At 41.3% G+C, this 11,202-nt stretch overlaps 1 protein-coding gene across 2 annotated transcripts; it reads right to left on the reverse strand.

Moving 5' to 3' along the window:
* Positions 1-666: 666 nt before the first annotated feature.
* On the reverse strand, positions 667-8,578 carry LOC132097190 (uncharacterized). Of its 2 annotated transcripts, XM_059502818.1 has the most exons (3): positions 8,197-8,578; positions 7,729-8,118; positions 667-839 (listed from the first exon to the last, which is right to left on the reverse strand). In XM_059502818.1, exons 1-2 carry the CDS (start codon positions 8,380-8,382, stop codon positions 7,732-7,734), a joined length of 573 nt encoding a protein of 190 aa, XP_059358801.1. In that variant the 5' UTR covers positions 8,383-8,578; the 3' UTR covers positions 667-839; positions 7,729-7,731. The 2 variants fall into 2 exon arrangements, with proteins under 2 accessions (XP_059358801.1, XP_059358799.1); XM_059502816.1 differs by having other exon boundaries at positions 670-839; positions 7,729-8,573.
* Between the last annotated feature and the right edge of the window lie 2,624 nt (positions 8,579-11,202).

Here is an 11,202-nt window from a genome sequence, read left to right on the forward strand (position 1 = left end):
CAAAAAGCCCATTCTCAAGTAACCTCTAGAGCACTCGTCTGACGTGTTGAACGTGTTCCTGGAGAGATGAAGAAAAAATCAGTATGTCATCCAGGTAAACATATATAAACTGATCTACCATATCTCTCAACACATCATTAACGAGCGCTTGGAAAACCCTGGGCGAGTTGGAGAGCCCGAACGGCATCACCAAGTATTCAAAGTGCCCTCTAGGGGTATTAAAGGCGGTTTTCCATTCATCCCCCTTCCTGATGCGGACCAAATGATAAGCATTACGTAAATCCAGTTTTGTGAATATGGATGCTCCCTGCAACCTCTCGAAAGCTGAAGACATGAGTGGTAAAGGATAGGTGTTCTTTATCGTGATGTTGTTCAGCTCTCGGTAATCAATGCAAGGTCGCAGGGAACCATCCTTCTTACCCACAAAAAAGAATCCCGCCCCCACTGGAGAAGAGGAAGGACAGATTCAATTCAATTGAATTCAAGTTTATTTGTATAGCGCTTTTTACAATACAAATCGTTACAAAGCAACTTTACAGAAAATTATGTTTCTACAATATTTAGTAGTAGCTAGTAGTTTGTGCACGTTTGACAGGATTTTAGAAAAATAAAAATAATAATAATACAAGAAGTAGTCAGCTAGATGATGAACTATCAATATTATTAATTAATAGTAATTATATGATGCAGTCACACATGTAGCAATAATTGTTAGTTCTGTTTGTTGATTCAAGGTTAGGATCATCTGGGGTCCTCTGAGGGTCAGCATCATCTCTTCTCAGGTGTTCTGGATCCAGACTGGAGCTTGTGTAAATCCTAGTTACCACGGGATGTGAAGGCTATTCCAGAGTTTGGGAGCCAAATGTGAAAAAGCTCTACCTCCTTTAGTGGACTTTGCTATCCTAGAAACTACCAAAAGTCCAGTGTTTTGTGACCTTAGGGTGCGTGATGGGTTGTAGCGTGGTAGAAGGCTAGTTAGGTATGCAGGAGCTAAACCATTTAGGGCCTTATAGGTAAGTAATGATAATTTGTAACTGATACGAAACTTAATAGGTAGCCAGTGCAGAGACTGTAAAATTGGGGTAATATGATCATATTTTCTTGACCTGGTAAGGACTCTAGCTGCTGCATTTTGGACTACCTGTAGCTTGTTTATTGACGAAGCAGGACAACCACCTAGAAGTGCATTACAATAGTCCAGTCTAGAGGTCATGAAAGCATGAACTAGCTTTTCTGCATCAGAAACAGATAACATGTTTCGTAGCTTGGCAATGTTTCTTTTTTTTTTATTTTTTTTTATTGGGTTTTTCAAAATAAACAACAAGCATAGAGCATTAACATTAGCCAGTTTCAAAAGAAAGAAAAAAAAAAAAAAAAAAAAAAAAAAAACAGCAGCGTGAACAAAAAAAGATTTGCACTATCCTCATATGAGCATTTAAGGATACATGATAGATTTATATTCAATGCCAAGACAGTTCAAAGGAATTTTCCATAACTTCTGAAATGATTTAGATTTACCTTTTAACATACATCCAATCTTTTCCACCAGTATAGTTTCTTTAATAAGGATTATCCAGTCCTTAATGAGGGGTGGGTCAGATCTAACCCATTTATTCATAATTGTTTTCCGCCCCAACATCAATAAAGTTCTAAAGACATCCGAATGTTCCAGAAGGGAGGGGGGCAATACACCCAGCAAGCACATGAGTGGGGAGGCTGTAACCTTCTTTTTACATATTATAGATAGTTTATCACAAATACTATTCCAAAAATTAACAGCCAATGGACATTCCCAAAGACAATGAAAGAATGTTCCAATATTGTTGTTGCACTTTGGACATTGGGGGGATACAGTTTTATTTATTGTGCTATATTTATTTTGAGATATATAAGCTCTATGTACTATATTAAATTGCATCTCTTTAAATCGGTTGCAGACAGAGACATTCAATGGTAGTTTGACAATATCTTCCCAGACATTTCCATCAATGTCAAATTTCAGGTTGTTACTCCACGCCCTCTGCAACAAAATCAGGTTGTCTGCTTTGTGATGGCTTATCATAGAGTAAAATTTGGATATGAAGTGTTTAATTTCAGTTTCCTTAAGAAAAAATCTATCTAAAAAGAAATCAGAGCTATTCAGGGTAAGACTAGTATGCCTGGTCCGGACAAAATGTCTTATCTGCAAGTATTTAAAGAAGTCCTTTTTGGGGATATTATGCTTTAAATGTAACTCATCAAATGACATAAAAACACCCTTATGGAATAGATCATATATTCTGTATATTCCCAAATGAATCCAGTTACCAAATTGAGAGCCCATATCAGTATAGTGAAAATTTGTGTTACCAGTCAGTGTGGAAAGGATAGGCAAGCTCTGATTATACTTAAGAGACTTTCTGATCTGTGACCATGTTTTGACAACTCTGATAATGAAAGGGTTTTCTTTTACCTTGTCAGGAATTTGGGTTTTCTGGTCTAATAAATTAATCAGAGAGACTGGATTACAAAACTGTTGTTCTGCATCTACCCACAGAGCATCTTCAGGTTTGTGTATCCAATCTAGGAGAATTCTAGCCTGTATTGCCCATCCATAATATTTAAAATTTGGAAGTGACCATCCACCTCTGTCAGTGGGTAGTTGTAACGTTTGTAGTTTAACTCTAGATCGCTTACCGGCCCATATAAATTTAGACATGGCTTTGTTAATATCTTTTATATCAACATTAGTCAAATTTAGAAAAGTCATGGATAACGGGTATAGGATCTTTGGAAAGATTACCATTTTTATAAGGTTTATCCTTCCTGAGAAGGAGACTGGTAGTTTTGACCATCTTGCGAAGTCTTCCTTAAAACGGAGTATTGATGTTTTTATATTAGCGTCATACAGTTGTGAAAGTTTATGTGTAATACGGATACCTAAGTATGTAATACCTTTGGGAGACCATTTAAATGGCTTGACAAAATTGGGCTCAGATATATTTTGTGGTCCTAATGGCATAATCTCTGATTTGTGAAAATTAACTTTATATCCAGAAATGACTCCAAATTGCTTAATACAGTCAGTTAACTCAGGTAATGATGTTTGGGGGTTGGTTATAGTTAACAAAATATTATCTGCATAGAGCAGTATCTTTTGTTTTCTGTTACCAATACTAACACCGTGAATATTTTGATTATTTCTAATATAAATTGCCAAGGGTTCTATCGCCATGGCAAATAACAGAGGGGACAAGGGACAACCCTGACGTGTTCCCCTATGAAGTACGAATGAGTCAGAGAGGATGCCATTAGTTAATACGCCAGCTTTTGGTGACGTATAAAGTAATCTGACCCATTTTATAAAGTTTTCACCAATTCCAAATCTGGCCATAACATCGAACATATACCTCCACTCCACCCTATCGAATGCCTTTTCGGCATCCATCGCTAATAAGATTCCAGGTATGGAGTTTTGGTCAAGGTGGCACATTATATTAAACAATCTTCTAGTGTTACAATAGGAGTGGCGGCCTTTCATAAACCCTGTTTGGTCTGGGTCTATAATGTCCAGAACTACATGCTCAAGACGTTTAGCCAAGATTTTAGCCAGAACTTTTAAATCTACATTTAACAAACTTATTGGCCTGTAAGAGCTGCATTCCTCTGGATCCTTTCCCTTTTTGTGTATTACAGTAATATTAGCTACATTCATATAATTAGGAAGTTTAGATGCATGAAACGAGGTATTGATAGCCTTCAGGAGATAGGGACTTAATTTATCATTCATAACCTTAAAAAATTCCACTGGGTACCCGTCAGGTACTGGAGATTTCCCAGACTGTAAAGAGTTTATTGCACTTTTAATTTCTAAAAGGGAAATGGGGGCTTCTAAGAGTTCTTGTTGTTTATTGTTTATTTTAGGAATGCAAAGATCTTTGAAAAAAGTATTTTCCGATGCAGTTTGTGTATCTATATCTGAACTATATAGTTTTTCGTAATAGTGTCTAAACATCCCATTTATTGGGGACGCTGTTTTCTGTTATTCTACATCCCGAGGGATCTTTAATCGCTGGGATATATCCTTTTATGGACCTCTTTTTAACTATCCTAGCGAGAAGGCGGTTAGGTTTATTGCCCATTTCAAAAAATCTTTGTCTCGCAAATAGTATATCCCTTTCTGCCTTCCTAGTGAGCAGCTGGCTTAGTTGAGCTCTCAGAGATTTAAGTTCAACAAGAAGTTGCGCTGATCTAGAGGAGTGAAACTGTTTTTCTATTGTGATAATTCTCTTTTCCAGTTTCATTTGTTCAGATAATGCGTCCCTTTTCTTTCTACTGGTGTAGGCAATTATCATTCCTCTAAGAAAAGCCTTATAAGCTTCCCATATTGTTCTAGCTCCATCTGTATCATTACATTGAAAATATACCTCTGTCTGTTCTTTTAAATAATCAACTAACTTCTCATCAAGGAGATGGAAGGGATTGAGTTTCCATATCCAGGATTGATAATTGGGTCGAGGTGGCAACATAGTTACGGTTACAGGTGCATGGTCTGATATAGTCATCGGGCCGATGTCTGATTTCTCAGCCAGTCTTATAATCTGATTTGAAAAGAAAATGTAATCGATGCGTGAAGCAGTTTTATGTGGGTAGGAATAAAATGTATAAGCCTTAACAGTAGGGTTTAAAAATCTCCATATATCAATCAGTCCAAGCTCCTGACATGAGGTTTTAACAATATTAGCGATTTTAGGGGCTGTGTCAACTGCTGGCGATTTATCCATATCTGGGTTAAGATAACAATTAAAGTCACCCCCAAGGATTACATTGTTACAGTCTAGATTAGCTATTTTATTATAAACCTGAGCAAAGTACTCTTCATCATGTATATTTGGGGCATATATATTTACTATCACAACCTCCTCTCCATACAATAGGCCCTTTATTATGACCATTCTACCTTCTTTATCAGAATAACTTGTTTGTAGTTGAAATGGTAAATTTTTGTGAATCAGTATTATTACACCACGTTTTTTGGAGGAGAAAGATGAATAATAAAGTTGTCCAACCCAGTCTCTGCCAAATTTTTGATGTTCTAGATCATTTAAATGAGTTTCTTGTAGTAGAGCAATATTGATTTTGTCTCTTTTCAAAATATTTAGTATCTTTTTCCGTTTGACAACATTATTGACACCCTTTACATTCCAAGTACGTATCCTTATCTTGGCAATGTTTCTAAGATGGAAGAATGCTGTTTTTGTAACATGGGAAATATGATTTTCAAAAGACAAATTGCTGTCTAATATAACACCCAGATTTCTGACTGTAGAGGAAGTAACAGTACATCCGTCTAGTTGCAGATTGTAATCTACAAGATTCTGTGTATTGTTTTTTGCCCCAATAATTAATATCTCTGTCTTATCCGAATTTAATTGGAGAAAATTATTTTTCATCCAATCTTTTACATTTTTAACACACTCTGTTAGCTTAGATAATTGGGAAGTTTCATCTGGTCTCGTTGAGATATATAGCTGAGTATCATCAGCATAACAGTGGAAGCTAATTCTGTATTTTCTAATAATATTACCAAGGGGCAACATGTATATTGAAAATAGAAGGGGACCTAGGACGGATCCTTGTGGCACTCCATATTTTACTGATGATAAATGAGATGACACCCCATTTAAGTAAACAAAATGGTAGCGATCGGACAGGTAGGATCTAAACCATCTTAGAGCCTGCCCTTGAATACCTGTATAGTTTTGTAATCGATCTATGAGTATGTCATGATCTACGGTGTCGAACGCAGCACTAAGATCAAGTAAGACTAGAAATGAGATGCAGCCTTGATCTGACGCAAGAAGCAGGTCATTTGTAATTTTAACAAGTGCAGTTTCTGTGCTATGGTGGGGCCTAAAACCTGACTGAAATTCTTCATACAGATCATTTTTATGCAGGAAGGTGCTCAATTGAGCAGACACAACTTTTTCTAAAATTTTAGACATAAATGGAAGATTTGAAATAGGCCTATAATTTGCCAGTACACTAGGATCTAGTTTTGGTTTCTTAATAAGAGGCTTAATAACCGCCAGCTTGAATGGTTTTGGGACGTGACCTAAAGATAACGACGAGTTAATGATATTGAGAAGCGGTTCTTCGGCTACAGGTAACAGCTCTTTTAGTAATTTAGTGGGTACAGGATCTAATAAACATGTTGTTGGTTTAGATACAGTGATAAGTTTATTTAGCTCTTCCTGTCCTATATTTGTAAAGCACTGCAGTTTATCTTTGGGTGCGATGGATGAAACTGAAGTGTTAGACGCTGTAGAATCTACATTCGCTATTGTATTTCTAATGTTATCTATTTTATCAGTGAAGAAATTCATAAAGTCATTACTATTTAACGTTGGTGGAATATTTGAATCAGGTGGCGTCTGATAATTTGTTAATTTAGCCACTGTGCTAAATAAAAACCTTGGATTGTTTTGGTTATTTTCAATGAGTTTGTGGATATGCTCTGCCCTAGCAGTTTTTAGAGCCTGTCTATAGCTGGACATACTGTTTTTCCATACAATTTTAAAAACTTCCAAGTTAGTTTTTCTCCATTTGCGTTCAAGACTACGAGTTACTTTCTTGAGAGAGTGAGTATTACTGTTATACCATGGCACAGTACGTTTTTCTCTAACCTTTTTCAATTTGATGGGGGCAACAGCTTCTAATGTATTAGAGAAAATAGTGCCCATGTTGTCAGTAATTTCGTCTAATTCATGTGTATTTTTGGGTACAAATAGCAGTTGAGATAGATCAGGCAGGTTATTTGCGAATCTGTCTTTGGTGGCTGGAACAATAGTTCTGCCCAGACGGTAATGCTGAGACATAGTTAATATCAGTTTTACGCAGCATGCACGATACAAGGAAATGGTCTGTAATATCATCACTTTGGGGTACAATATCTATAGCAGTAAGATCGATTCCATGCGATATAATTAGATCTAGTGTATGATTAAAACGATGAGTGGGCCCGGTGACATTGTGCTTGACTCCAAAGGAGTTTATTAGGTCAGTAAACGCAAGTCCTAATGTATCATTTGCATTATCAACGTGAATATTAAAATCTCCCATGATTAGCGCCTTATCAACTGTAACTAGAAGGTCTGAGAGGAAATCTGCAAATTCTTTTAGGAATTCTGTATACGGCCCTGGTGGTCTATACACAGTAGCCAGAGCAAGAGATACATTAGACTTCTTTTGCATGTCTGACAGTGTAACATTTAGCAGAAGTATTTCAAAAGAGTTAAACCTGTATCCTGTTTTCTGGGTAACATTGAGAATATCACTATATATTGTTGCAACACCTCCGCCACGACCAGTCTGACGGGGCTCATGCTTATAACAGTAGTTTGGTGGAGTAGACTCATTTAGACCAAAATAATCATTTGGTTTTAGCCAGGTTTCAGTCAAGCAGAGTACATCAAAACTATTTTCTGTGATCATTTCATTTACAATAACTGCTTTGGGTGTGAGTGATCTAATATTTATGAGCCCAAACTTTAAAAATTGTTTTTGTTAATTTACTTTACATTTTTCTGGTTTAATTACGATAAGATTTTTTCTAGATCCTACATTATATTTTGACCTCACTATTCGGGGAACAGACATAGTCTTAATAGTTTTTACAGCACAAGTACTTTTATCATTTAAGCGGGTGGAACAAAACTCATCATAATAGTTATTAGAGAATTGTCTTACTAGTCACATGGAGCAAAGTGTCCTGGAGATGTTGTCAGAGAGCAGCTCCGCTCCGATTCTGCTGGGGTGTAATCCATCAGCGCGAAACAGCCTAGGACGCTCCCAGAAAAGATTCCAGTTATTAACAAATAGCAGTTTCTGTTCTTTACACCATGACAACAACCATTCATTTAAAGCAAAAAGTCTACTGAACCTTTCGTGTCCTCGTCGATACGTGGGCAGTGGTCCTGACACGACGATCGTCGCCACGGGTGTCGTACTGCGAACCGTCTCGATCAGGCTCCTGAAGTCCCTCTTCAGCGTCTCCGTCTGCCGCAGCGTGGTGTCGTTAACCCCGGCGTGAAGCACGACCGCTCTGGGGCTCTCGTCGGCCTTCAGGATCGCGGGTATCTGCGCAGAAACATCGAGAACACGAGCACCAGGCAAACAATGAGTGTGCACTTTACCTTCGGCTAACGTAGCACTTACGTGTCGGACGATGGAGTCTCCGATGATCACAGCGTCGCGTCCTGTCTCGCGGAGGGGAGCGAAGCGGTTCCGGATGGAGATGTCGAAGGCAGGAGGGGGAGAAGTCGTCGCCCGGGACCCGGCTCGCGTCCTCCGCTGTGGATGCACCCAGGGTCCGTGATGTCCCGGCGTCGCAGTGAAGGACATCTGGGAAGATCGCGTCCTGGGTGCACCGTGCCTGTGCAGAGAAACACACGGAGTAGACGTGGTGGGACTGTTAGCAGATCGCTGTATACTTACCCCGGACTTGTGAGCGTCAGCCCGGGATGATTCCAGCGCGGCTCTCCGCTCTCTCAGCTGGGCCTGCCTCACCTCCAGGTCGCGAATCTGCTTTCCCACGGCCTCGAGCTCGAGCTGCACAGAGTGGAGACATTCATCCGCCATTAAAGCAAGTAACAGTGAGTACAGCAGTGGTAATGTGTGTGAATAGAGTATTAGCAACGTAAGCGCAGTTAGCTGCAACGACGCCGCTGATGCTAACGGGCTAAAAGCTAATAGCGGACCCGGGAGATCAAAATAAAACTAGTGATAGCGAGGCGCTCTGATTGTTTTTGTTGTAGAATACAATAGAGGATATATTCACACGTTATTTAAACGGAAACGATGATGTATAAAATTGATTTTTGAGTTAAAAATAGTCAATGAAAAGAATATAGTGACGGAGCTCAAACGCAGTACAGCCGCCAACAACAAACAGGAAGTGACCTGTCTGATGAACCCAGAGGCTAAGGAATCAGAAATGTATTTCTCCATGGCCTCCCTCTCAGGAATAGACTGAGAGTATAACTTGCCCTTAGGCGGAGACTTACCTGACACTAAATCTATGGCACAGTTGTAGGGACAATGCAGAGGAAGAGAAGCAGCACGGGACTTACTGAACACTTCCTTCAGGTCCAGATACTTTGTGGGCACGTTTGGCAAGACCATGTTCTCCTTCTGAAAGACAGAAACAGGGACAACAGGACAAGCAGAAACCAGACAAGACTCATGACAACTTTCACTCCACAATGTGACAGTGTTTGAACCCCATTCCAGTCGTGGATTATGTTTGGTTAACCAGGGGTGACCTAACACAATGGGAGCAACAGGGGAGTCCATGAAAAAAAAGGATATGGTTTCGCGATGGTTTCCAGACGTGAGCAGTGTGATGGGTTCAGTATGGTGAGTGATGTGAGGCAGTTCCTGGCCGCTGAGTGCGGTGACATGGATGGGGAGAGACACAGGAAGGACAGGAATGTTCAATTGATGTGCAAGTGAAGAATCAATGAAATTACCTTCGGCTCCGGAGTCCAGAAGGGCGTGACATTCGTGAGATTGATTCCTCCACCACAGTTTCACCGGAAGGAGGGTCGATGATGTAGTTGAGGACTTCCCAGCGGAGATCCCACCCGATAGTAGCCTCAAGTTTACTACCGGGCTGGCTCTTTTACCGGGCATGAATAGATGTTATGAGCTGAGCCTCCGCAGTATAAGCAAAGTCCTTGGGACCTCCGCCGTTCCCTCTCCCTCCGGGACAGCCGAGCTCTACCCACCTGCATGGGCTCGTGATCGTCGACGGGACCGACCGCATTCTCTCGACTCGAGTGCCCCCTGACAGGAGAGATGGTTGGGCGTGTTGGACTGGGCTGGCGACCCAGGCGGTTAATCCGTGTGTCCACTCTTAGAGCCAAGTCTATGAGTCCGTTAAGTGTGGGGGGCAGCTCGAGGAGGTAAATCTCCATTTGAACATGGTCGGATAACCCATGCAGGAATTGATCCCACTGCGCGGCCTCGTTCCACTGGCACGTGGCCGCCAGGGTGCAGAACTCGATGGAATAGTCTGTTACCGAAGATGAGCCTTGACAGAGTTCAGAGAGTTGATTAGCGGCTTCCCTGCCGGCCGCGGCACGGTTGAATACCCTTCTCATTGCCTCTGAGAGGGTGTGGAACGAGGCACAACACGGATGTTGATTCTCCCACACCGCCGTCCCCCATAGGGCGGCCTTGCCCGACAGTAACGCGAGGGTGAACGCCACCCTCAGGGTGAAAGTGCGGGGATGTAGAGCGAAATGCATTGAACACTTGGTTAAGAAAGTTCTGCAAAATGCTGGCTCACCAGAATAGGTGCCGGAAGTCGCGTCTCTGGCTGGAAGGGATCCTGGGGGGTCTCCCGGGGGACGGCCGGCGCAGGCGGTGCGATGGGCGCAGTGGGAGATGTGAGCTGATGGACCTGCTGGGTGAGCTCGGACACCTGTGCCACCAGCGCTTGAACAGCGCGTCCGGTGTTCGAGATGCTCTCCTGCTGCTGATCCATTTGTTTAACGCTGTGGTGCATGAAGTCCGTGAGGGTGTTGGTGCTCGCTGCTTCCATGACGGGTGAGATCGTTCTGTGACGGTGGGGTGAAGGAAAGGCTGGAAACAATTGCGAGTTAACAGTTTTTAATGAAAATAAACAAACAAACAAACACGAAGGGACAATGATGCTGGGAAGACGACAATCCAAGATGGTGGTGAGGAGATGAGGAATCCGGATGATGGAGGTGAGAAGGCAGCAGGAGAGGATGGCACAGGAACTGCGGGGAATAGAGCCGAAGGTAAGTGTTTGTAGCTGAGTGGAAGTGCGTAGAGTGGATGAGGTTCTGGGAAAACACGGACATCCAACGCAGACAACACTGAAGCCGACAAACAGGGTAAACGACATTAAACAACGATCTCACAAACACAAGACATGAGACAAGCCAATATATAGGGGATGAGTAATGAGTGACAGCTGCTGCTGATGACAATTAACGGAGACGCCCACAAACTAATCAGTGCAGACGCGAAACACACAGACTTCAGCACAAAGTGCAAACACCCAGAGATCACGGTTTACCAACTGTGACATATATACACTCACCTAAAGGATTATTAGAAACACCATACTAATACTGTGTTTGACCCCCTTTCGCCTTCAGAACTGCCTTAATTCTATGGTGTTGAGAGCAT

The sequence above is a fragment of the Carassius carassius genome, chromosome 21, assembly GCF_963082965.1.
Source record: "Carassius carassius chromosome 21, fCarCar2.1, whole genome shotgun sequence".
NCBI classification, from domain to species: Eukaryota; Metazoa; Chordata; class Actinopteri; order Cypriniformes; family Cyprinidae; genus Carassius; species Carassius carassius.